Source organism: Drosophila pseudoobscura, chromosome 4, assembly GCF_009870125.1.
Source record: "Drosophila pseudoobscura strain MV-25-SWS-2005 chromosome 4, UCI_Dpse_MV25, whole genome shotgun sequence".
NCBI lineage: Eukaryota > Metazoa > Arthropoda > Insecta > Diptera > Drosophilidae > Drosophila > Drosophila pseudoobscura.
Genome location: NC_046681.1, coordinates 18,690,164 through 18,717,745, shown reverse-complemented (window position 1 = coordinate 18,717,745; position 27,582 = coordinate 18,690,164). Strand labels below are relative to the sequence as shown.

Below are 27,582 nucleotides of genomic sequence, written 5' to 3'. Positions count from 1 at the left end.
AAATATTTTATTTTAACCTCGCTTTTATGCTCTAAATCTTCGATTTTAGACATTTATTGAAATTTAAAATAAGTTTCATAGTGTGAATGAAAGAGGACGACAGGGAAAGCGCCTTGAAAATGTAGCTTCACCATAGCACCGTATTCAAGCAGGCTCCTGTTTTCAGGCGGACTTACTGAAGCTAATTATTACGGAGCAACAAAATCGGGACCTCCTGAAGGGGCTTCCTTGTTTCCTAGTTTAGAATATTCAATCCTAATCGCTAGATGGCCAGAGCCACTGTATTTGTTTCTCTGTGGTAATACAATGCCATCACAGCATTTCCTGGAGTTGAAGCCAAGCCAAGTGTAAGTGCCGATTAGATTTCTGTTCCCATTGAATATTATCTAGAGTTCATTTTTACACATTTATTTCAATTGCATAGATTTAAAGAGATTTATCAGATGCAGTTTAAATTGTTTCTGTTTTGCCTCTTGATATGTTGCAATTTTGAGAATAATAACCAACGCACTTGAGAGATTCACATCACGGGACGGTTGGTAGAACATACACATAAGATATAGACAGACAGATTATAGTTAGACACACAAATAATTGTTGTACTTATACACAATGAGACACTAATCAAAATCATATTAAATCATTGACTCAAACGGATGTTTCTGTTGGTGTAAGATATCCACGCCACAATTGCTTCGACGTATCAAATTTTCTGTTCTGCAAGAATGAAATGCAATTGTTAATAGGATCTTGTTGGTAATCGTACAAAGGATACCTAGACTGGCGTATCTTTATATATACATACATACGATTTAAGGGAAATTATAAATAATACATATACAGACATCAATCATAATGCATATGAGGCCATGAGTTTGTTTTGTTTTCAACAGAGCTTGTGAAGATATAAAAAGTATGTATCATGCTGAGGTATTTATCAATGAATATAGAAAGCTCGTATTGAGGGATTTCTTTAAAAAGAAATTATTTGAATAATTTACAATGAATGATACGTATATTTGCGCAAACTCTGTTTCCCTTTTCATACATAATTCTTGACAAATGGCTGATGGCTGATTGATGCTTGATTCGTTTTGGTTTAATGGAAGACAGGCAGAGCTCGAATCTGGTGCTAGATGGGATGTATACAGAGATAGAGTATAGAACACTATGTGCCACACGCAACACTCACAACTACACTGAAAGAAAAACGAACGATGCATACCAAGTAAAGTAATCAAATGAAAGATACAAAATTGGGTTTCGGATTTTATTTCGGTTTCGGTTTCGCTGTTTTCGCTTCTTGTGGTAATTGGTGTATTTTCCACATTAATTTTTATTCAATATTTATAGTTATATTTTATATAGGTATAGTCATGGATGTGTGTGGGATGTGTACTGATTTTTTGTAACTTAGGTTAAGGCATAAATAATAATACAATGTTTTCTCCGTCTTGGCTAGGCTAAATGAGTGGCTTTCTTCTAAAATTCCCCCCCTAAAATTCACATCAGATCACAGCATATCAAACTCTACCCCAACCCCCCATAACACAGAATGAATCCAGCCAAAAGAAGAGTAAATATAGGAAAATGGTTGTGCTTCGGTGGAACCGAAGTCTCGGGGATCTTCTCGATCAGTTTTTGTTGGAATTGACCATAGTCTCTATAAAAAATCGCCTCAAAAATGTGTATACTTGGAATGGTTTGGGTTACTATATTTATCATATTTATAAATAATACTTCTATAGCTTGTACCTGAGCACAAAAATCCAATGATTTTCTTTGCCCCTGGCACAGCTAAAAATCGTTACCAAAATGTTTGTGGTGAAAAAACTACTACTATATATTGAATAGAAAGTACAGAGAAAGACTTTCCACTCTTTTTAGAGATTATGATACTGGTATTTCTATGAGAAGTATGTACTACAATACGAGTAGATGTGTGTTTGAGTGTATGTTTTGTGCATTTGTTCGGTATAAATCTGATCCTGATCGGTAGGTAGACCTTAGACGGGTGTTATGTTGGCCGGATTCTGGCTGGTGACCGTGGATCCTTCAAGCTTGGCTGCCGCCTCCTTACAGTTGATGATCTGCTGCTGTGGACTTGAATTCGACGTATTGATGGTGACTTCGGTCTCATCCGCCTCGTGCATGGGCGATAGGCGCGGCGAGAGGGCGGCATTTGTTGAGGCACTGAAGAGAGGGTGGCATGTGGGGGAATGCATAGACGAGCATGAATGATACGAGTATTATAGTCGATAGATGGGAGATTGGGAAGCAGAAAGATAGATTCATATATACAAAAAATCAAGCTTAGGAGTTTTAGCAGCTCATGATTGTACGAGTATGTGTCTGAGTGTCTGATTTGCGCGGCACCAGGAACAGGACTCTCTACTGGAACACTTACTGATTTCCATTGATCTGTCGAACTTTGACGGTCACTGGTATGATGAGCTGCTCGGATATGCCATTCCCATCCTTGTTGATCTGCTGCCAGACTGTGGTGCGATTCACCGCCTCTTGGGGTATATTTATGCCCGATCCATTGCCACTGGCCGGCTTGCTGCCAGAGAGAGGAATGTGTATGGTGGTGGGACCCGCATTATTCGGATTATAGTTGGGTCCTGTGCCAGTACCCGCCCCAGGCGGTTGCTGATGCTGATGATGATTATCCTTTAATATAAAATTAGCATATTTCCATAGTTTTGGGTCCAAAAGCGAACTCACAGAAGAGTAGGAGATACGGATAGGTAGAGAGTAACGAGTATAGCATAGTGTAGGAGAGAAAGAGTGAAAAAAGGGTGATAGGTGTATTGTGTGTCTGTGTCCCAACTTTTACCACGGTTCCACTAGAACACATTCGGGTGCTTCAGAAATTTCCCATAAGCGAACGGATTCCTTCGGAACCATTCCATTGGAAGAATGCGAATGTTCTGCTAATGGAACTGTGGTACGGTACTATATTCTGTGGCTAATATTCTGCTGGTGAATGTTGTACAGGTGAGGTGTATCCGTGTTTGATCTACGAGCCAATGGGTGTGTAAAATTTTCTTTTATGCCAAATTTTCAGTTTATTTTTTTGTGTTTTTTTGACTTTTAAAATTTACATAAATTTCGCTACAAATATTTGTGGTGGGGTGGTTTTGTTTTGTTTTTTTTTTATCTCCGGCTAGTTTTTGTGGGGGTTTTCGGTTAGTTACTGGGAACTTTTGATCCGATGAAGACTATAAAATAACATAACAGGTTCCATTTAATACATTTAGGTACTTGTTGTACAGTGTAAACGTTTGCGCACAGCATGACTAACAATGGCTTATGGCTAGAATTTCATTTACATTTATAAATATTCTTTATGATTATATATATATATAGAGTAGGAGTAGTATTTAGAGTAGGTTTCGGATAGATAACAAATTTTTGTTTTGCATTACGAAAAGCGACAACATAAATAATTAATCTTTTTTGATTTTTTGTTTGTTTGTTTGGGATTAGCATTTACAGTAGGTACAGTTGCGCTCGATTTCCGATTGGCAAAAAAATATCGTACAAGTATATAAAAAAACAAAATGCAAAAATAGCTGCATGCCAAGATTTAAAATTAAATTAAAATTGATAGGGCTAAACAGGGGATAAACATTTACAAAATACTGTTAAAGACAGGATAAAAGAAAAACAAAACGTATAGAACAGAGTACGAGTATTATGCATATACAAGTAGATAGAGTCGTACCGACAAAATGCAATTTAAAAGAATGATATCTAAGAATAATTTAGTTTATAGAATCGGCACCATCGAAACGGTTATCGTTCATCGGTCATCGGCCAACGGCCATCAATGATCGATGATTTGTGCGGGTGGACTGTGGACTGGCCTGGTCTGCAAACGCAAACGCAAATGAAATGGGGCTGATCTGATAGCGTGGTGCACTTGTTTCTAGTTTCTAGATGTGACTGTGGACTGTGCAAGTTCCAGTGACAGTGCCAGAGTGCGGGTGTTTACTTTTTGAGCAGACTACTCTGTGCCTCGAACTCCTTTTCATTTGCATTTGAGCTGTTGCACGTGATCAGGCCGAGGCCGACGCCATTACCAGCGCCACCTTCAAGACCAGCCTTGGTGTCGGGCTGGCCGCGACCACCGAAGAAACAGGGTAAAAATTTCTGAACAAAGCCCACCTCAGCGTCCAATTGATGCAGATCATCGGCGGCGGCTCGCTTCGTCATCTCCGGCATAATATCGTCGAGGATTTTAAGCTCTCGACGCGTAAAGACCAGATCGAGGGCCTTGCGTATGCCGATCATCACCACCAGCATGAGAGGGAAGAGAATTGACGTCTGCGAGAAGGATTTGATTAGCCAGAGTATGATCAGACAGGCCAGCTGTATGACGGTGAACAAATGAACTCGCTTGATGGGAACCTGTTCGAGGAAATTGTAAATCAGTCATTTAGTAAAGTTTAAAGCATAGAAGATCTTTCCGATAGTTTACCTGTCGCAGGAACATGTAATCTGGCTGGTATTTGGCTGGCATGAACATGATCAGTATGCGATCAAAGAACTGCAGACCCTTGAGCGAGGCCACGCCCATATAAAGGAACACACCGAACAGAACCGGCATGGGAATGTGACCGAGCAGCGGTGTCAGCAGCACCGAAACACCGATCGTTAGGAAGATCATGATGTGTGTCACACGCTGCTCGCGAACACCCAGGAACTGTGGCTTCTCGCCAGGGGCCGAGCACTCCGATTCAAGTTTCAAGGAATTTACATGATTGATGCTCAGAACAGTGGCAGCCACAAACCTGGCAATAAAAATGGATCATTAATATCATTGAAAGAACATCATTCTTAGGGAGAATGGCTCACCATGGCAGACCCATCACACTGCAAATGGCAATAAGAATTGAGAGAACAAACAGATCCAAATGGTAGCCACAGCCCTTCTTCAATTTGTTCTCCTTGCGATTGACGATCACAGCTGTAATCTGCTGATCCATGAAGATCAGAATGGTTCCCAGTAGAGCGGGGAACACGGCAATGATCGGCGACCACCAGGGATTCCGTTCGCTGAAAGGTGGAATGAGCCAACCCCTCGAATCCAGCGTGGGCTTCAGTTCTGCAGGAACCTCCAACTTCTGTGTGGGCACGCCCAACGAGTAGTCGAAGAATGTCATGGCAAAAATGGCAATCAGCACGGAAAAGTCACTGATGTACTGGCGCACAGCCGAGGGGAAGAACAGGGCGTTCTTAAAGTCCTTCAGAATGGTGGAGATGATGAAGGTACCGGTGCACAGAACCACCGACATGAGGAAGACATTCTCAGTGGGTGGAGTACCACAGTCGCCGCCAACAAGAGTTCCATTGTTCGGCTAATGAAAAAGCGATAGAAGTTATAGATCGGGAAATTTCCGGAGATTCAGGTGAGGTTGCTTTCTTTTCCTTACCTCACAATAATCCCAGTTGTATTTGGCATACTCCACAACACTGGCATTGCTGCCTGGCGGCGGTATGCAGACACAATCGTATATGCCCTGATTCACAGGGAAATTCTTCCCGATTACAACCACGTTCTCGATGGCCTTGTAGATGAAAATGAAAGCAATCAGGGTGGCAAAGTTCTCCTCGGTGAAGCGGGTTATGTAGCAGACGAGAGCACTGGCATCTATCGCGGTCAGGACGATACAAATGCCGGCGACCCACATGCCGATCCAGAACCGGAATGTCATATAGTCCCAGTCCATTTTCATGCAGAACTCATAGATGATTGACTCAAAGACCAGTACTGGACCGGTGGAACCCAATATTGTCAACGGCTGACCCGAAAAGAAGCCATAGCCCATGCCACAGACGAACCCTGACACCAGACTCTCCATCGCTGCCATATTCTTGCCGGTGGCCTCCGCCAAGAGGCCTCCGAACGTGATGATTGGCGAGAGGCAGGCGAAGTACAGGAAGATCCACGATGCCACGCATTGCATGGAAAACGCATCGCGATAGTCGCTCCAGTACCAGGGGATCTTTCGCTTCACATCGTTTATCAGACCGCCAAAGATGCGACCTGTTCGTGAGAGACCATTCTCCTCCCTGAGTCGCGCCTCTTCCTCCTCCTCGTCGATCTCCTCCTTTGGCAGCTCTGGTGGTCGCTTGCGGACATCCTGGGAGGGTATAGCCGCCGGCGGCTCAATGCGAATGGTGGGATCCCATTCCCCAGGAGGTAAAACGGTGACCGCATCGAGGAACTCGTCAACGCCGGCCAGCAGATGCTCTCGCTTTCGTGCCCGATAGGCCACCTCGTGGAAGATCTCATCCGACATCAGGGTGGCCATGGCACGTCCAATCTCATGGAAATTGCTCTGGCTACCAGGTGGTCCAAGCAAAATAAAGATGAATCTGCAGTGGAGGATTGTGTACTTTTAGAATCTGTTTAAAAAGATCTTAGCCCATACCCCATACCTTGTGGGCACTGGCACCTCTGTCAGATCGCCCATTAGCGCTGCCTGGCTTAAGCGGATGAAGCAGGAGAGTGTCCGCTCCAGAAAGTCCACTTCGCCAACCAAAATATTACTGGCCTCTGCACCGGGAGGGATCTTCCTCATAAAGTGTGTGTTTCCCTTGTGCTGCTGCTCGTTGAGCTCCGTTCCGCTGCTGGGACGTGCCATCGACTGGCTGCTGGGACTCTTTACCATGTCCTCTGTGATCACCGGAAGATTTTGTGTGGGTCGCAAGTTTTTAGAATTAGATTTTTTCTCTGCATTAGTCGGGGGGTTTTACACGGTTTACACGGTTCACACGGGTGCAAGAATCGGTTTTGGTTTTTGGTGCAGGGTGTTCGTTGGGGGTACGTGCGTTGATAGGTATTACAACAATAATAACAACAACACGTTAAAAAACGGGCACAACAAATAAAACATACGAAAAAAGAAGTGCAAAAGATATATTTTGGATTAAAGATCAGAAGATATTTTCGCATAAAAGGTGCTGGAAGAAAGTTCAATTCAAGTTGAGTTCAAAGAATGATACAAGTAGGTGCTAATAGCATGCATATTAAAAATATATTAGATATTAGTTAGGTGATAAGCGTGCAGGTGTAAATATGTATAATCGGGTTGTACGAGTATTACGTATATCTTCTACAGAACCATTTCCTTCTTCTAGTAAACCTTCATGCAAATTTTGTCAAATTAGGGACTGCTGAGGGGGAGGATTTTAGATTTATAGAAACGTTTTTACTACCAAACGAATATTAGATATAGAGGAGTATATAGTAATTGTTATAGAACCATTTTCAAAACCATTTAAGACAGTTAACAGACACGTAAAATCAAACAGGAACAATAAACAGTTCAGTTCTGGAGTTGGTTTTTTTTAAATTTCTTCTGAGTTTTTTACCGAGCGTTCTGTTGCTGGGCTTTCCGGGCACTGTCAGAAAACGCCCCATGCCGCCGCCAGGGGTTAAGCTCGTATTGCCATTGCTGCCAGGCGGTCCCGGTTCACTTGCCGTTAGAGATATAGGCGTGGTGGCCCCTAAAGCGTTGCCCGACTGTTCATCCACTGGAAAATGTTTGGTTTGGTTTTGTTTTGGTTGTGTTTTGGTTTTACAGGAGTATTACAAGTAGAAGAATCTCTAGGATATCTAAGTATCTCGAATGAGCCTTTGGATCATCATTAAATATAATCTGAATCGATTTGAATCTTAGGATCCAATCGGTTATGGTGTGGTTTTTATTTTAATAAATTGTGTAGATAGACAGCACAAAACTGGGTAGTAATCATCATAGTAGAATAAGGGCTTAAAGAGCTTTAAAATTGGTAGGGTATCAGATTGCTAGTGGAAGTAAAGTGAAGATCAAAGTTTGAAGATTGAAGGAGTAGAAGGAGTGGAATAGTAAAATAGTAGTAAAGTTTCAGAGACAAGACATTATGATCGATAAACACGGCGTGCTTTTGAGATACGAGTAGTAGGTACGAGTACAGTAAAAACCTTTTATAGGCTATAGAATCGGCTATTACTTGGTATTGATTGTGATTGTCCTTGCTGGCCTTGGCCCTGTCCCTGGCCCCTGGATGGCCCCGGGTGATGCTGAGGCGATGCCCCAGCATGGAACCAGGTGGTGACACCAATGGCACCCAGATGCGTTGTGGCTTCAGCTTTTCATTGGATTGGTTGAAATTTTGGACAGGAGACGAACGAAGTAGCAAGAGCGTGTTTTTGGTTAACGTTGGACAACACTGGTTCTCCTAGTGCCCCACTTAACTAAATGAATGATTTACTGATGGAATGATGCTTGAAATGAATTCTAAGGTGACTGGCTCTCTAAAGGTAAGATGTTCTTGAGAAGAGAGATTCGTAACTGCATCCTAAGTTTAGCTTGGTTCTGGGTTTTTTATTTCGATTGTTTAGTTTAGTGCAAGGCAACTGAAAAATATTATTGGCTTTCAGCTATACAGAGAGACAGAGATTGAGATCGACAAAGAGAGAGAGAGAGAGTGATTGAGTGGGGTGGTGGTGGATGGTGGGGGAGTTTTGCTAGTTCTAGTTATAAGGCTATACCTGTGGGAACAGCGAGATAACAACCACGCTGATCCTTACTCGACACACAGACGGCTGTCGTCATGAGGGGCGTATGGCATCCATCCAGACCAGTTGCTGATGAGCCATGCAGTGAGTGCAGAGGATTGCTCTTGCCCAGGTCTGCTTTCAACCCGGTGTGTGGTTCGATACGAGTTAATGGTTTTTATTTGTTTTAGTATTAGTTCGGATGAATGGCAAACTTTTAGTAGCGCTCTAGAACACACTTAATACGAGTAGAATGGACATGGACCTGACTCATGATGATTTCTGAGTTGATTTGTGACTGTGGTGATGATTGATTGAATGATGATTCACAGTGTAACACCAAACGAACGAGATGAGCTTAGAGTAACCTAATGATTCCATTCCTGTGAATGGATGGGAATCCTATTCCCTATCCCCTATATACTCACTTTTCGATGACGAATGGTTGCGCATATCGGCCAGGGACCGAATGATGGGTAGCCGTGTCTTCTTGGCATACTCGTGCTGATGCCGGTGTCGACGCAGCAGGGCATCCTTGACCTTGTCCTTGACGCCGGGGGGAAGGGTGCCGGCACTGACCATCTGGTCGCAGACCAGGTCGGCCATCACCTCCAGATTGGGTGCCTCCATGTCTAGCATGACGGTGCCGTTGACCAGCAGGCGCCGCAGCTCGAACAGCGAGTGCAGGGAGAGCGTGGCCACGTGGGGCTTGGACCACCGATTGCCGCCCTCCTCCACATCCTCCTCGAACTTGATCCAGCGCGCCGTCTCCTTCCACTCGATCTCGTCGCCCTCCTTTACCAGCATTCCCATTTCCGAGAACAAAGGATGCGATACATGTGTCCCATCGACATCAACATCCTCGCCGAGTATGAATTGTACACGTTGTGCGGGCGGTGTTACTGTTACGGTTTTTGTTTGTAGCCAAGCAACGAGACATCACACACAGAGAGAAAAAAGAGAGTACAAGATTAGCGAGGACCTTTATTACCGCAATAAACATTTATGGGACTCGTCCCGCCCCCCTGCCCCCTGCTTCTGCCCACATCATCCTTGACTTAAGTCTGCCGCCTGCGTGTACAGAAGCAGCAACTAATTGGCGTAATAATTTTGCCCTGATCCGTAAAGGGAATTGCCATTGCCCCACTGACCAATGTCCATATGTCCTGTTTAGTGTGTGCCGTCTCCGGCTGTGGTAAGTGGTTCATGTCCTTCATGCCATGCATGTTCGAATTGCGTGAGGTTTTTGGCAACAGAAATGCACACGTGGGGGTTTACTTAGGAAAAGTTTGTGTGAATATGAATAAGGTCAAACCGTTTTGAAATTTGTGAAACTTTGAGAGAAAGCTTCGCCCAGTTCTGTTTAGTTTATTTATCCTAGAAGAGCCTTACCAATTCTAAATTGAGTGTCATGGCATGTTGCAACTCTTAAATTGTTTCCATCTCCAACATTTTTTCTCTATTCGGTTCAAACAGTTGCGCTGACAACTCCCCTGCTGCTCGCCACTCGCTCCCAATCCCTAAGCCAATCATCTGTCATTTCCATTATCCCGGTGATGAGATGTCCCAGCGAAGGGCTATAATTTGTGCCAACCTCCGCCCTTCGCTAGGGTTTCCTGTAATTTCCAACAATTCTCGGAGCTTGCAAGCTGATTGGCCGCATTTGTTGTCATTCCATTTCATTCCTCTCCATCATTCTTCAGCTTCCATTTCGTAATTATATTTGCCATTCACACAATGCACACACATGGATACGGGCACGTTCATGGACACAATACCCCCCACCCCGCCACATGGCCACAGGATACACCCGAGGCTGTAATGAAGCAAATTCTGGAACACTACCTGGACGCTCCACTTCCTGTTGCTTTTCACTGCTGCTGTCCTTGCTGGAGAGGCCACCAGCACCTCCAATGCTGCCGGAGCCACCGACGGAACCGCCGCCTCCAGCTCCACCTGCCCCTCCAGGACCGCTGTGATGGTGCTTGCGTCGGCGCTGGGAATGGCGTCTGCCTCCTGGCACATGAACACCCACATAGACGGTGTGTGCGCGATGTCCTGCGGTAGAGAGGGAGCAGAGAGCAGAAAGGTGAGTTTTCCAAATTGTTATTATTAATTACAATTGAATTTCGTAATTCTGTTAGCTTAAAGTGCCTTTTTTTTGTCGATTTTCGATTTTCCTTTTTCGTTTGTTTCCATTTTTGTGAAACGTATTTTTACACTCGCATCGCTTTCAATTAGAATCAAAGCTTAAAGTTCACGTTTGGGTTTAATCTACTGATAAGAACAGAGTTTCACTATACATAAATATCTGGCATGTCTGGCATGTGTTTTTCAATGAGAATTGCGCATACGAGTCGTTGATTCATCGACAGAACCCAAAACCCAAGAAAGACGACAAATAAATTTATGTTTATTACCTATTTCCCTTGATTTTTGTCCTCGGCTTTTAAAGCAATTTATTAGCTTAGCCCATAGTCATTGCTCAGTTTACTAATTGTGATATCATCTCTGGTACTTGCCTTTGTAGTTTTCATAAATTTAAATTAATTATACAAAGCACATCGCATACGAGTAGCTTAATTCTTTTCCAGTTATCTTCGAGTCACGCTACCCCCCAGTTTCGGTCCTACATATATGGCATACTCGTACACGTATACTTGTGGGCGTTTTATAGAGAGACACTGAACATTTTTCTTGTTTAATGCAGTTTTTTTCAATGCAATTTGAGACAGACTACAGTGGTGATTGCCATAACTAGTTTGAATATCTTTATATACTCCAAAGAAAAAAAGAAAAAATGAAAATCCTGTTATTTATTTATATTGATTAAAAAAAAGAAAGATTGACTTATGACATATCCATCTTTACATTTATAATCAGTATTATCTATCTATCGTCCATAATTAGTACATTAACGGAATAAAACTTCCTATTTAAATAACCTCCGTGGTCTATTAGAATCCAAGCTCCCGTTCCGGTTCTATCCACCATATTTCAGACTTCTCAGACTAGAGATCTGATCTTGTAGCCCATATCCACTTTACTCTAGGCTTGGTGCTCGAAAATGTCAACTTGCAATTAACACGACGCAAATTTCTTGTTCCAAAATATCTTGATTTACGTCAATAGTGTGACTTGTGGCTGGTTTTACTAGTCAGCCATTGGTTTTTGGTATGGGTTTATACCAAAACGTTGCCATGGGCCGTGTCGGAGAGTCAGGTTTTTGTCAATTACAAAATATACGTATGTAAAAAACTTACCCTCGAAATCGTTCTCTGTAAATTGTTGCGTAAAGTCCTCGCCTCCAGTACGCGGGTCCTTGGGCGCCTCATCGTCACCACTCGAGGAGTTCATGGTCCAGGGTCTGCAAAGAGAAAAGGCAAAAAATATATATTTTATTCTGGATTGAAAAGGGTGAGCAAAAGTGTCTGAATGTCATAAAAGAAAATGCAAGTAATTCTTAATTATGGCACGAGTCTCTTATCAGGGAAAAGTGTCTGTTAATTAGTGGCCCTGTTACCGCCTCTAAAGCCACTAAAGCAGGCCTAGAAAATAACAGCTCGATCCTGAGTTGCATAGGCAAATAGTTGCTTGTCAAGCGCCTGATTGAAATGCGTTTTATAAATCGTGACTGAGACAAGTGGACGTACATATGTACATTGTGGTGGTTCAGAGAACTGATCGGCATTGACAAAATCGACATACATTAAGGAGTACTTAAAGGTGGTTAGCTTGGGTGATGAGTGGATACCCTACTCAAGTGGGGGTGTCTTTTTTTTGGTGGTGATTGGCTGTTGATTTGTGTTAGAATTTCAGAGCATGTCCATGTAGACAGAACTCTAACATTAAATAAAATTCTTCGATTCCTTTACACTGCACTTTCAACATTCTCCTGATACTAAAAAGAACTTTCGTAATACCCGATTGAAGAGTACAAGCAAAACAAAACAAGTGACATCGTGTGGTGTCATTGCCACATAGTCATTGTCACAGCACTTTTCCGAATCACTTGACACAGCGAGTGCCACCCCCTACCGATTCGATGGGCAAACAATTTTTTAGAATCACTCTGCCTGACGGTTGGTCGGTCTGCCGTTGCATTTCAATTTCTCGTATCGTATCCATTTCACAATTTACACAGATGAATAATATTTTATGAGCCATTGGCACATTTCGCTTTTACTGCAAGTGGATTTTTCTTTTACTTTTGCGGCGGCATTCCGCTCAATGGGTGGCAATGGGAGTCTGCTGCTTCATTGTATAACTTTGATAAATACACGTGCTTCAGTTCTTTAATTGCCATTTGAATATGGATATTTACGAGTGTTTCGCCAGCAGCAGATTTTACAAATGAATTAATTAGCATTTATTGTTGTTGTTGTTCTCTCTTTGCACTTGGACGTACTCGTATTTTTGTTGGTCTTTGCTTTTCGTAATGGAACTGCAATTTAATCTGTGCGACGTGTTCCAGGTGTCATCTTCTATAAATGATCTAATGGTGGGTGTGTTTACGATCATTATAATGACGTTTAGGAAGCGATTACATTGTTGCCAGGTTTGGGTAGACACATTAATGTGCAGCAGCAAATTTGCTATAAATATAATACTTCTTTTTTGGGATTCTCTTATTAATATATAAAATTAATCTCAATGTCGATGGTCAACCGGAATTCATGTAAATTTTGGGCCCTTTATCTAGGGTCTTAGTTTCTCCAAAATAATATTTTATCTGAGAGCTAAACATATTACACTGATGGAGAAGCTTTGTGGGCTTCGAGTAGGCCTTTTGGAGAGCTTAAGAGTTCAGAGGCTGATAAAAATAGAATTGGTCACGTTTTATTAACGCACCACTCAAAAAACCACATTTCACAGTCGTGAATAAGTCTAATTTGTGCTGATTTTGGTTTTTTTTAAAGATTAGAAACAAGTGATGGAAAAATTTGCATTGCAAAAAGGTTTATTTCTATATAGCCTATCATCTTGTTTTGTCTTATCAGCCAGTCTTTTTTAATCTGTATATTATATAGAATTAACCGAGAGGAGTCACAGACAGACGGTGCAACACTCCAAGCCGTCTGCCATTTGCCGGTAAAAACTGGGTCTATCCAGAGCTTACCATTTGGTAAGCCACCTGTCCCTGCATTGAATGTGATATCTTTATCAGCAATGACTCAGAAAAAGCAACGTAATTTGGGTTCCAATATAAACTTTATGGCTGGCATACATTGTGTCAACACAAAAACGAATTCCTAGACAATTTGCACTTGGCATTGTTTAATTAAACGGTCGTTGGTGTTGGTGTTAAAGCAAAGAAAGGCTGAAAACGCGGTACTAACAGATTATACGGGTTATCTGGTGTCTGATACTATCGGAGAAGTACCTCGGAAAGTTGGTGTTTCCTATAATATATTTGTGATCTTTATTTTTTTTACTTTATCAGAGGTATGAAGGTGTCTATAGACTCTATAGATTACATACGTTTATTTTTGATCGGAAGAAGCCATACGTCTTCTAGTTTCGCTGAGGCTGGGTATAATTTACGAATATTATATTAGTGCAAATTAATTGGCACCACTAAGACCACTTATGTATATCATAGGTTTGAATATGAGCGATTTGTTAGAAAATTATTTACTTGGAACTAAAAGATATCTCTGAAGACATAGACGTAAGAACACTTGGGTATTTTTTGGGACAATTGAACCAAACTTGGAAATGTCACTCCTAAACGTCTTTAGGAAATATCGAGAAATTTGAATAATATAGTAATATTATATCCTTAAAGAATATGTATTTCTTATGTGTCATGGCAAACAATATCTTTTTGGAGTTGAGTAGGGTACTCAAAGCTTCGTAAAAGCCTCCCCTCCTTCGTCTTATTCACTTGCCCTTGTATGAAGGAAGTGAAGATAAACGCACAATGAAAAACAGTTTCACAGCCGACTTACAGCTTATGCGATAAGCCGGGATGGAGATCTCTGTTGGACACGACACTCTTGTCTCTCTGCAGAACCAACCTTCCAGGGAACACTTTTCCATGAATCACTACCTCTTCACAGTAAACACTCTCCCCTCCCCAAGGGATTACTGCGATTACTTACAATTCGATGTATTCATTATTCTTGGCCATTACTTGTCGCGGCAGTTGGGGTCTTATCGGAAAGCCTTCTGGAGCACACACTGCTACGATCGGAACCAACGGGCGCTCTACGATTTGTTGAATTTCTCTTTTATTTCACACACCACACACGCCGCGATTATCAATAGAGAGCGTGGGGGCCAAAGCAAATTCTGCGATAGCCGGAATATTGGGAAACAATAAACGTGTAGTGTAGCACAATAAACGGCAAGAAATTTGTTTTGTTATTCCGTTGATTTTAATCTTATAAAGTTTTTATGGATTTATTGTAGGTATATTATATTTCGGTTGCGAAGCCCCCGACCCGACTACGAGTCCAGGCGAATGCAGACTAACTAACTTTGCCGATCTTTAAACTGAACAACTGTGCCCGCTTAACCCTCTGCTGCGATCGCAGTCGCTGCTGCGCGCTGCTGCTGATATCTGCTGCCAAGGTTTATATATGAAAGGTGCGGCATTCCTGGCCTTTGCATATTCTATATTGAGGAATTCTTTTCGGTATTTAGGTAGACAATAGTACAATTTATTAGTCTGATTAATTTGAGTATTATATGTATTTTTTGGAAACCGAAAATCTTTATGTGCCTGAGATCTACAAAATAACTCACATGAAGGCGATTTCCCAATGTGACAGATGGAGTTGGCTCTTTTATGACTACGACTATGGAGAGAGCGGTCTTTTCAAAAGCCTCACCTTATCTTAATACACCTTGAACAGCCGTTGACGAACGCCAACAGCGACGTTGACAGAAGAGTGGGGCCGATGGAGCACGAGCACGGGAACAAGCACAAGCACGAGTGATAGCAGTAGGGAGTGCGAACGGGTGCGAGATAGTGTAAGCCGGTGCCGAAGTGCGGACCTGCTGGACAAGTGCGATCGAAAGAGCGATATGCGTAATACAGTTCCTTACAAAATGTGTTTTTAAACGCCAATTTTCCGATCTGCACTCATCTTTATCAATAGTTTTTTCGATTCAAATTGGATTTATTGTTCATACACGTACCACTATCGCGTTTTAATCAAGGGACTGTGCTTTGAAAAACGGTTTACCCAACCAAAAGTGCATATTAATGGGGTATATTAAAAGATTAGTTGTTGTTTTATGCCACACTGATAGCACCAGTCGATTGACGAAACTGGGGACAAGTGGTCCCCACACAGATACACAGTCGTATATTAATTATACCATCATGTTTTCGGCATGTACTTAACTATTATTAAGGCAAATCAACGTCAACAGAAATTCGGCGGATCTCTGATAAATTCTGTCTCATTTCGAGAGCTTTGTCCAGCCTTTTGATTTGTTGACTAATGAACAAACCAAAAACATTTTTATTATCCACAAATGTGTATATCTATATCTATGTATTTTGCATATATGTATGTATGAAGGGGAATTCTTCTTGTTTATTTTCTGCTTTGTTTTGTGTGCTTTTCTTGGTGACGAAAATAGTCAAATCAAATCTCGAAAAATGTTGGAGCCCTTGAATTGAAAATCAAATGCAGAGCAGTGGGTGTCGTATAAAAACCACACATAAAAAGATTATTTGTAATATTTCCAGTCAAACAACTTTAAGTGATTTACTATAGTTTCTATTATAGGCTTCATGGCTTATTATTTTTGCTGCTCAATGTAGATCTTGGGTCTTTGCTTTTATTTATTGTAGTTTTACCCACAATCTTTGATTTTAGACGAATAGTTCTTCATAATTTATAATCGAACTTAACAAATTTCGTTTGTCGATAAAAATAAGGCCGGCTATTTATTTACTTATTCTTTTTTCATAGTTTTTTTTTTATGAATAAAAATGGTATAATTCATTTATAATCAAATATGGAGTGTGTATGTTTGCAGCTCTACAATTAATAAAAAGTTTAAATATTCTTTAATGGTTTCAATTCAATTAAAATGCCGTAAAAGCAAAATATATTTTTCTAATTTAATAATAATTTCTTTTAAGAGCTTTTTAACAAAATTTTTTCATTTTAATTTTTATTTTTTCTACAAATTTCCTTAAAAAGGCGAATCAACCTTTTTCCATTAAGCCCTATCCTGCCTCCCCAGGGCACTGGGTCGCATTTTTAATCGTTTTTGCCGCAAAATGTTGGCTTGAAAGACCCGCTCCCGCCTCTCTAAGCACTGTAATTAATTATTCAAATTTATACAATGGCCAAAAAGTGTTGCTCTGCATTGTTCAACAGCTGTTCCGGCTACTGAAATCAAAACAAAACTGAAAAACATTATAGAAAAAACAATAATAATGATATCCCAGGGGAGGGGTATCGCAAAGTTTTGCGTGTTTGGAAACTAGAAATTATTTTAATTCAATTTGTGGACGCTAATGCTTTTGTTGTTGCGTTTGGTAGTGGATCTGGTAGTGGATGTGGTAACACCGACAACTGCGACTGCAAGGCGACCGCAACCGGTTAGAACCGGTAAGAGCCAAACGGTACGAGTTTTAAGCAAAGATCGGAGAGCTAAGAGGGAGAGAGAGAGCTTGGCCGAGAAAGAGACTTCTCTCTAACTAAAGGGGATTTTTAAATGGATTTGTAACTGATTCAGGGTCCTCAAAATACGTCAGAAGCGATTGATTATTCATTTTTAATTATATTGTTTGTTTGTCCCTCTGTTATGATCTTGTAGCGAATTCTGGGGAAACGAGGTGCGTCGAATCATATTTCATTGTTAATAAATATATTTTCTTGGTCCCTAGATAATTAACAACAATTAGCGCATTGACAAAATTTGAATGAATCCAGAATGGAGGTTACTGGAGTTTACGTCGGTCGAGCTCCATTGACAAGGCCAGGTAGCATAAAGATCAGCCCGATAAAGATATTCTTTCAAGCTGCGATCTTGCCCACAAACGTCAACGTCTATAGAAAATCAAAATGTCTTAACTAATCTTTAGATTTTGGTTGCACTTGAATGGCCGAATTAATCATTCTCAGGAGTCGCGTCATGGAAATTGTGTCATAAACAAGATTTGGTCTTATTTTGTCAGGGTCTGGACCTTATCTAGAGCCCACTCGACTCACCCTGACAACTAAATTGTTTAATAAACGTAACTTTTGTCGATAAACCTCGATCCTTATCAACGATCGCTGGCAGTCAGCGCGTCACTTTAACCACTCGAGTGGCCACTCGATAAGCTCTCGGTTCTCTTTATAATTGGCAAACCTTATCGCCATACCTTTACGTTTACCGTCTCGATTCTTTGCCATACTCGTACATATAATATATTGCTGGTATATATCTGGCCTGGCCCATGGCGTATGGTTGGAGATTATTTACCTGATCGGTTTATGGTCGGGGGAATTTTCTCTGACACCTTTCCGTCCAGATTTTTATGACCACTCTAATGCGATTTTAAATATGTATTAACCATGATATGATGATAGCTCTGTATAGTTATAGTTGGTCTATTGCCTCTAGTTGGCTTGTATATTGCTTGTTTGTTTGTTCTTTTCGTTGTTTAGGTTTATGATGGTTTATGATAAGTGGGGTGGGGCTTTGTGGAAATTGAAGAAATAGGTCTTGAATTATTTTTGGATTTCAGGATCTGGATCAATTGTAAAAGACTATTTATTTCTGACATCTGATGAGATAATTCATTTTAATTGAATTAAATCCTCAATTTGAAAAGAAATTTTCTTGATGTTATATAATCCTTAAATATTCTATAATAAATGCCTGTTCACATTAAACTTTTCATTTTAGGCCACGACTTAGCCCCTAATCATTCCTTAAGCCATTTCATCTTACTTTCCTTTTTATACCCGATACTCAAAATGAGTATAGGGGTATATTAGATTTTCGGTGAAAATGGATGTGTGAAACGTCCAGAAGGAATCGTTTCCGACCCCTAAAGTATATATATTCTTGATCAGCATCAATAGCCGAGTCGATTGAGCCATGTCTGTCTGTCCATCCGTCCGTCCGTCCTAGCGCCTAGTGCTCAAAGACTATAAGAGCTAGAGCAACGATATTTTGTATCCAAACATCGGTAATATGTCACTATTACACGTACCCCCTCTTCCCACCCCGAAAAGGACGAAAATCTGTGGCAACAATATTGAAGATACGACAAAATTAAAAACGGACAATCATAGAAAATTACCATATCTATCAGAATGCCGAAACTGGATCAGATCCGATTATTATTATAATCAAAAGTAAGAAATCAATTTTCAGTCGCTGCTGCGTACGACACGCTAATACTGATTTTCTGTCTCTCTCGCACGCAGTCTTTGTCCGGAGGAGAGCCATACTGACTAAGTATCGGGTATAAATGTAGAGTTGCGGTCGCCGCAACAACTCACAACGTTCCCCCTCTTTCTTTATGACTTCTCTGACCTACCATGAGCTCATCTTAGACCTTACAAAAATGCCTCTACAACAAATCAAGGTCACTGGGAGTTGTGTATGGAATTCCTTAGGGCAGACTGGACTGGACGCCCTTCGGTACCATATCACTGCTCCCACTGTCACTCCTGTCCTTTCACTGTCATTCCCACTAGGTTCCATCCGAATTGTGCTCCAAGACAGCCTGGCGGGGCAGTCGTGTGAAAATGTCGGCTTGCTGCTGCTGGCTGGGGCTGATGTCATTCTGGCCATCCGATTCCATTTTTATTGTCTTTCAGGGCCAGGCCAGACATTTTGTGTGGCAAAAGCAGGAGTAGGAGCAGCAAAGTTTCAACTTTTAGCAGGCAAATATGAATGAGTGTGAATGTTTGTGAAAGTAATTTGCAAATATACAAAGAAAATTGTCTCTACTATGTCCAAGAAGAGGTTAGAGTAGGTTGAGACTGGGGTTGATGCAGGTTCGTGGGAGTGCAGGTGTGAAGTGCTACCGCGGGCGCAATATGCCGCGTGCCGCTCGAGACTTCCGCTGCATGCGGAAGTGACACATAAATATAACAAAAAGTGGGGGTTGCTAGTGGGGAAATGGGATCAATGTCCCCCAATGAAGCGAGAATGAGGCAAGCAAAACAGAGAAACCAGGCTAAAAGAGCAGAACTTTGAGCTTAAGAGAGTTGGGTTTTCCCTGCTCAGAATCTGTTTCTCTCCTTTTGTAACCCTCTATATGTTCCTCTCTTTCTGTTGCTTGTTGTATGTACATATAATGTTTGCTTATCGAACGTTTCCCCCGTTCCCCATCCACCAACGTCGCTTATCACAACAAACACCCGAACAAACAAAGAAAAAGATAAACACAAAGACTGGCCCGGGGAGGCATCATTCTCTACGATATATCTCCCACATGCACTTGACATGTTGTTGACCCAGTCAGACGAAACGGCAGACAAGACAGGAACAATTCCCAGCCACAACCTCGGCAAACAAAATAGAAAGTAAGCAACCCCATCTCAGAGAATAGATACCCCATATCTCACAGAATACCCGAGGTTCTTCAGCCTTTTCAATTAGTCATCGTATCATATCATAGATAATATCCCAGACAGACCACCGCTACAGACCAGACGTTCTAATCATAATTTGTTGACTATATATTTTAGGCATACTCGCACGAGTAGTAGACCTCCCTTCTCTCTATGATATTGTATGAATCTCGCCGCGTGTGCGTGTGGAACTGAATTGAAATTTGAATTGAAGTTGGAAATGTACTACTACGATTCCCGTTCTCCATTGTCATTTAATTGGGGGTAGTAATACTACTGCCTTTAACTTGACTCGCCACGAGATTACAATCTTTATAGAACTTGATTATGGTTTGTATTGTGATTTCATTTAGATATCTCCATTAGCTTGGCTTCCCATTGCATTGTGCGAGGTCTTTTGAGTCGTTCTAGGAAGTATTTTTAGATATAAAGCTATATAAGGAGTTGAGAGAAAGGGAGATATATCAAAATATTATGAAACTAAGAAAGATTTATAGATTGCACAGGGTGCTTCCTAACAATCCTTTTTCTATAGAAAATATTTGGTACATAAATGATAGGATGATAGGATTTTTCCAGTAAAAAAGGATACAGAGAACTTTGCGAGATAACAGTATCAAATCCGCATCTATTTACTATAGAAAATTGTATATAACAGAGTTAGACACATTGAAAATCCATACAAAACAGAGTTGAGTATACACTTCTTTGCTTCAAATCCTTCGTGAGATTTTATAGATATTAAAAACCAATCATCCCCAAGCAAACAAAGAGCTTTTCTTTCTTTTCCTTGAATCCCATACCCTATTATTTCTCTACCCTCGCACTTTTTGGCCCCCTGGTACGTGTATTTGAATATAAGTTCAATTTCCTTCATATAAAGTATAATCTAGAAACAGGAAGCTGTGTGTATTTTACCTGCTGCTATCTGTGGCTATGACTCTGGGCAATCGGCCATGTCCGTGGATGTGTTTCAGATACGCCTGCTGCGGCATCCTGCGGAATCCGAGTTTCCTCCACCAAAAGAAAAATGGCAGTGGAAATGGTGTTTGTTGCCGAAAAAGTATCTAATTTCTTTGTTTCTGTTGGGTGTTTGTTTCGGGTGTGGGTGGGCTAACAAAGACGAATTTCCACGGCAGGCCGGGGGTTAATGACACCAGAGTCAAGGCAGGAGGTCCTTCTGAAAGCGTTTTGAAGCAGGGTTGCCGGCGACTATCATTTGTCATGAAATTAATCAAAATTAACCTTTTGGCTTCACAAAATTTCTGTAGATATGTATTTTTAGGGATATATATTTTCCGTATCCGTATTTTCTCTGAACCGTTTGCCGGCACTTGATATCCTCTACGGGTTGAGTCGCGCGGCAGACTAATCCGGCCGGCAGACCCCACAAAAGTTTGGAGCTCTATTTCTCTTTCTCTCTCTCTCTCTCTCTCCATTTCGTCTGTGGTTTTCGTTGGAGCTGCATCTCGAGTGCACTCTTTGGCTCTCTTAGCTGCTGCACTCATTCGAATGAAGAGTAGATTCTCTTAGAGAGCTGCCTCTCTTTGGGAATCTCGGGCGCTCAACACGATTGGAATTTGCGGCATTTGATGTTATCATTCTATTATGAGCACGTTGCATGTTTGATGAGGGCGGGACAAGGGCGGAAGAGGCTGAAACTGTGGTTCAGAGACAGATATAAGGAGGAGGGGCTCTTGGCCATGTCAATTTAATTCTGTGGGGAAATTCGCTTTCGTCGAAACTTAATATGTCAGGATTTTCCGGTGCAAGAAGGGAAGCGCAGCAGCAGCTTTTTAATGCAAATTTTATTTCAGTTTTTGCTGGAGTGCAAATTCAATTAATTTTGAACGGTGCTTGTCCTTCCACAAATGGCAGTTTTGATATTGAATTCAATTACTCTAATGCGAAAACCTTGATTTAGTTCCTGTTGAAGATGGTTTAATGTGGTACATTGGTTCAAGTAAATATATCAGAGAAATCTAAACTGTTTACCACCGAATACAGTTGTTTGGTTGGTTACAGTTGGTCCTAATTTTCGGCTTTGTGGAGTTCATTTGGCCTAAAATAAACCTTAAAATGTTGGATATCCATCTCTTAGTCCCCCAACAAATTCTCTGTTGTCTGTATTTAAATATGCCATGTGCCAATGTAAAAATAAACCGCTACTATAAGAAATATTGTACATACTGTTAAAACTCGTCTGCTTTTTGCATAGTTCGTCATTACATTGATGATATTGCACGGATTTTCGTTATATTTAAGAATTGAAAAAGGGTTTTCGAAGAATTTATCCGTCAAGAAATTATATTCGAGTCTCATTAAATTCTCAGTTTATACTGCCAGACTTAAATCCTTTTCTTTACCCATTAAAGTCTTTCATTTCTATTCTATACTACTTTGTATGTTCCCTCTCATTCCGCTGAACTTTTCTCAATTTAAATTGGGCCTCAATTCGGTAGAATTTCGTGCACAACGGATATGGGGAAAACTGTAACAGTTTTCTAACTGACTAACTAACCACGTGCATACAGCTTATATGAGGAAAACGACATGAAAGAGACGGGAAAATGTGTGTCGGAGGCCGGACTCGTGCCTCTGTCAAGTGTAAATGAAATTTCCAATTTTGTTGCAAAGGAAAGCAAAATGTTGTTGTTGATATTGATTTTTTCTTGTCATCCCTCATACGGCAGCACATCTCCCCCCGCGGCCACCGCCACCGATGTGGTTAAATAGTGTCATATGAGAGGGCCTGAGATGGTCTAGAGAGGGACTCGGGTTGGTTGTGTGTTTTGCATTTTGTGGCTAAGGTCGCGTTAAAAGTGTCGCAAAATGGGATGACAACAGAGCGCCATATCTAGTTCCTTGATGAGACTATCATATACGAGTAGATACACATGGGGAGCATGCAGTCACGCAATTCTCGAGAAGCTCTCAGGCGTCACTAGGACAATAAATTAAGCACTGTCTATATATAGTCAAGGAATCTATTTTCTTGGAAAGGTAGGAATAAAATCAATCATGTCTCATGACTCTCCAGTCAGATTTCAAAGGATGCTTCCATCCAGCGCTAAATATGCAGATTTCATCACGGAATTTCATTACAAAATGTCTAGTGAATGAAAGCGAATTGGGGAAAAACAAGTGCCCCAAAAAGAAATGCAAATAGAATTTGAATCGCCGGCTGATGAATTACCTGTGTGTCTGAGCGACATGCGGCAAGTCAATTGAAGCTCATTTACATATTCATATCAGAATGGTAAATAATACATGCATATGTATCTATGTATGTACCTACATATGTACATATATGAATATCTGAATAAAATGTGCAATCGAATGATGGATGGATGGATGGATACGGAGGCGCAATAAAACATTCTTAGGTGAAATATTGTACCTGTCACAAGTGAATGACATATTTTCATTGATATCGATTACATCACAAAAAACTTCTAAAGAATGTGTTTGTACTTTCAAAGAATCAGCTGTTCCGTATTTACCAAAAAATACTTTAATTAAATATACCCTTCCGAACGCCAGGTTACCGTCAGTTTGGATCATATTCAATTTCCAGTAAGTGAAACTTTTTCAATTACATTTAGTTAATTTTCCAACTTGTCCCTAAATGTTCCTGCGTCCTAATTAGTGCTACATCAAAAGCCCAAAGTTGTAACCGGGTTAAGTCTTGATTTTTCACACAGTTTTCCGCAAAAGTTTTCTAACGAGGTGTTGTTGCAGTGAGTTTCATTAAAGCTTGCTAGTAAAACAATCGTAAAATATACCCCCCAAGACCTTTGACACACACTTTTCCATCTAGGATACATACGAAATGTACAGTAGCTCTTTTCAGTGAACGGTTTTCTTTGGCCCTGTTCCCAATCATACTCAAATTTCCTCGCAGGCATTTCACAATCGTCGGCCTGGAAAGCCTTTAACCATATTCCATTACCCATCAGCAGGATATGCTTAAAAGGACACACGCTGGCTGTCACTTGACATACTCTGGTACCTGGGCCCCGAGTTTAATTACACTCAGCCTCGTGCTTCAGTATTTAGTATTCATTACCATTCAAGCTAATTATAAGACGACCGCCGACCTCCTTAGATCACCATCCACCGTCGGGAGCCGGATCCGTCGGCTTAAGGTTGCTTACATCTGGAATGAATGGTATTAGATGGCAGCCTCTTTGGGCTCTCACGATTCAATCGATTGATTCCTACGTTGGGAGTGGGGTGGTGGCGTTTGACATAGGTTCCGCTGTGAAAATATCCATCGATTATGTGACAGCATGTGGTGCTGACTTTTATTTTACGGTTTTGTGCCTTTCCCAATCCGAACCTCCTCGGCGACTCATTTCGTTTGTAATCGCTTAGAACATGTGCGGTGCGCTGTTTTCGCAGTTTTGTTTTCGTCCACCACACATGTCTATTATGTAAAATAGTTGTTTGAATAGTCAGCAATACCCGTAGTGGAGGAGGATACCAGTGGAGAGGCCTGCTGGTCATTAGCTTATGCCATTGCCCGATGGCAGCGATTAAACTTTTCCAGCGAGTTGTTTGTTTAGTTGGCCAGCCAAAAGTGCTTAAACGAAAACTTATATGATATAGGGGTGTTTGCTTTACCAATCTGAGGTGAGTCGATTGGCGGGCTAAGCAAATGGCTGCCGATTGCTTTGAATACACATTGAGCTATTCATAAGAGGGGGTGGCAGATATTCCCGATAAATTTTAAATGGGAAATAAATATGGTGGTGATTCTTTTAGTCAAGGCGACTCAATGTAGGGCAATAAATTATTAAAGAAAAGTGTCTACTATTTGTTCTACTTGAATCGCTAGTACCAAGAAAGTAGTCAAACTCTTTATTTAATGGAACCTTTTTGCATTTTTCATATTTTTAGCATGATAAATCTCTTCTAATTACGCGAATTTAGGCCAGTTTTCCTTTTCTCTTTTAAAGAAGATATATGTATTCAACTTAATAATTATTAAGGAAGCTTACACCCTTTTCCAAAGAAGTCATGTTTGCCGGAACACGGCTTCTGTCTTCATTCGCGTTTCATAGTTTCATAGTTTCATAGTTTCATAGATTTAAATCAAGAAAGCTGGTATTTATTCGAGAGAATTTGCCGTACTGATTATAGTTATCCGTTCTCCTACGCCAAAGAAATTTGGCAACGCTGTCCAAAAATTCCAGCAAAAAATTGGCAACTGTGATTCTGGGCCACTTTAGCAACCAACTGGCCTGCTTTAAGTATCCTGGCCCCAAGCCAGTGATGATTAAGTCAAGCATATACTAACCACCAGGCAATATCTCAGCTTGTTTTGATTAAAATTAGCTACAGCTAGTGCAGTTCTATCCCTCAAATTTTAATGAGGATTCAGTTACTTACCTCTTTGAAGAGAAAAAAAGGTGGATGCAAAAGAAGGATGAAGCCCTCGATGGAGAATGGCTTGGCAGGCAATCGGTGTAGTCGGGGTCCTGCCTCTACTGACCCAGTTACTGCGGCTGGTTACTGGTTACTGGTGTACTTCTACTGGTACTGCCTCTAAGTGACCTGTTAAATGCTCGTTAACGTTTCGCTTTCGGTTATCTTGAGGTTGGTCCTTGCTTAGACCATAGGTGCTTTTTGGTCGGTGGTTCTGGGGTTTACTTTGGCAGTGTTTTGTTACCGAATCGCATGGATTACACGTTATGATTACGCCGCAACAATAGAGCGTCGTGGGGCGTCGTTGGGATATTTATTTTTAAATTCTTTATCGATTTGTATGGTTGAGGGGCTGTTGTTGTTGTGATTGTTGTTGGGGCTGCTTTCACACCTTTTTCTTTGCTCAATCAGTTAGCTTCATTTACCTGAACCCCCGACTTATTAGCATCGGCCGATAAGCACATTTTTGATTAACTACGGGCTATATAAACAGTGACTTTATCTAAATATAACTCAGAGATTTGCGGACTCTTTCGCTTTACAGATACTTAGGGGTTTACTGTAGGGCTAGTTAAATGCACTTGTGGGCTGCTCACAAACTTAACTCTCACTTATTTTTCCCTAGAGTTTGCTTAAAAATTGATTCGGTTAATTGGCTTGGGTTCCGTACTCGAGGTTTTCCCTTTTCTACGCGTGGAAGCAGATTTTCCCTTTTTGCAGTTTTCCCTCTCCGCTACCGCGCAGCGCACGATAAGAATAGGAAAACACGTCCGCACACGAGAAAGGAGAACCTACAATTCAGTACACGGTCGTACTGCGACAACCAGCGGGGCGAATACGTTCCTAGCCATGCTATAGTTAAGAGGGTAAGGGAATCTCGGCCACCGGCCTCTTTTTGACGGGGACCTAATTATACCTTCGCATTAGAGATAAGCAGGAAGCCACAAATTACTCGCTAGAGCCGCTTAGAGAAGGAGCTTTCACTGTTGCCGTTAGAGAGAGAGCCGGCCACCTTAGGTCCCTTGAGGAGTGAAATGCCCATACCTTCAATGATTCTTTGCCATGGGCTTGCCCGCACCCTCGCGTGAACAAATACAGCACGGACCGGACGGTTTCTCTCTCTTTCAGTACGGCATACCATGCTTTTGGCTCTCAGATTTACTGAATGTTTTGGCGCTTTTTGCTCTTGGCGCCGTCGCCCCAGCACCGTCTTGTCTGTGACATTTACAATGTCAGGAGCCTCAATCAAAGAGAACGAGAGAGAGTGTTGTTTGCGAGAGCGAGAGCGTGAGAAAATGGGGTGGCTTGGGCTTGGGGCAAACTAATTTGTTTTCGGCTTTATTTTTGGTACGCTCTGGTGCGAAACTCCTTTGGGGTCCTACGCGCTCTTTTGATTTTTAAGTGAGGAAACATGCATTTTTTTGTAGGGACATTCCTCAGTCATATGTTTCTTGGTTCACCTACACAGAGGACTATGGGTCATATAAGTGGTTATAGCAAGGGGAAGTAAAAGCCTTTAAAATCGCTTAAAAAATTATAAATGGGTGAGCCATGCGCGATACCAGCCAACATACACTCTAAGGGCAATGCGGTTAACCTTTCCTTGGATTAAAAAGCGGAAAGAATGGCCTAGAAAAGTATTAAATATCTCTTTTTTAATCCTCCTGTAAACACATTTTCCATACACACCCAAGTAGATGCGATGCTGTACTTCTAATGTCATTAAAATCGACCTCTTCACGCTCCACTCATGTGTGAGCGATGTGAGAGCGTAGGGCAAACAAGGTTCGGTTCCATTCGCAGCACCCTTACGATGGCCATCATCAGGTGGACTGGTAGCTCATGGGTTTTTCATTAGGGGCGCGTGCCTCTGTCCCCAACTTGAGCTCCGGCTGTGGGGAGACTGATAACTGGCCATTCATAAGGCACTGGCCTGGCCAGTGGCCGGTGGCCCTGGCCCCTGCTTATAAAGCAATTCAATTGCTGACGTCCCCAGCCCATTTGTCCAATTTGCATGCGGATCAAAGAGGTTCCCTAATTACCATGGGACTG

The 27,582-nt window shown here is 41.5% G+C and overlaps 1 protein-coding gene across 18 annotated transcripts; it reads right to left on the bottom strand.

The window, feature by feature from the left end:
- Positions 1–392: 392 nt before the first annotated feature.
- Positions 393–26,352, bottom strand: Ndae1 (Na[+]-driven anion exchanger 1). 18 transcript variants are annotated; one of them, XM_015180308.2, is made up of 13 exons: positions 21,346–21,440; positions 21,019–21,280; positions 11,818–11,921; positions 10,400–10,612; positions 8,983–9,456; positions 7,387–7,548; positions 6,451–6,688; positions 5,442–6,387; positions 4,864–5,366; positions 4,487–4,799; positions 4,174–4,416; positions 2,408–2,673; positions 393–717 (listed from the first exon to the last, which is right to left on the bottom strand). In XM_015180308.2, exons 2-13 carry the CDS (start codon positions 21,093–21,095, stop codon positions 636–638), a joined length of 3,621 nt encoding a protein of 1,206 aa, XP_015035794.2. In that variant the 5' UTR covers positions 21,096–21,280; positions 21,346–21,440; the 3' UTR covers positions 393–635. The 18 variants fall into 18 exon arrangements, with proteins under 18 accessions (XP_015035794.2, XP_015035797.2, XP_015035790.2 ...); XM_015180309.2 differs by lacking the exons at positions 393–717; positions 7,387–7,548 and adding exons at positions 1,257–2,193; positions 8,008–8,145; XM_015180299.2 differs by lacking the exon at positions 393–717 and adding an exon at positions 1,257–2,193 and having other exon boundaries at positions 21,346–21,439.
- Positions 26,353–27,582: the final 1,230 nt, after the last annotated feature.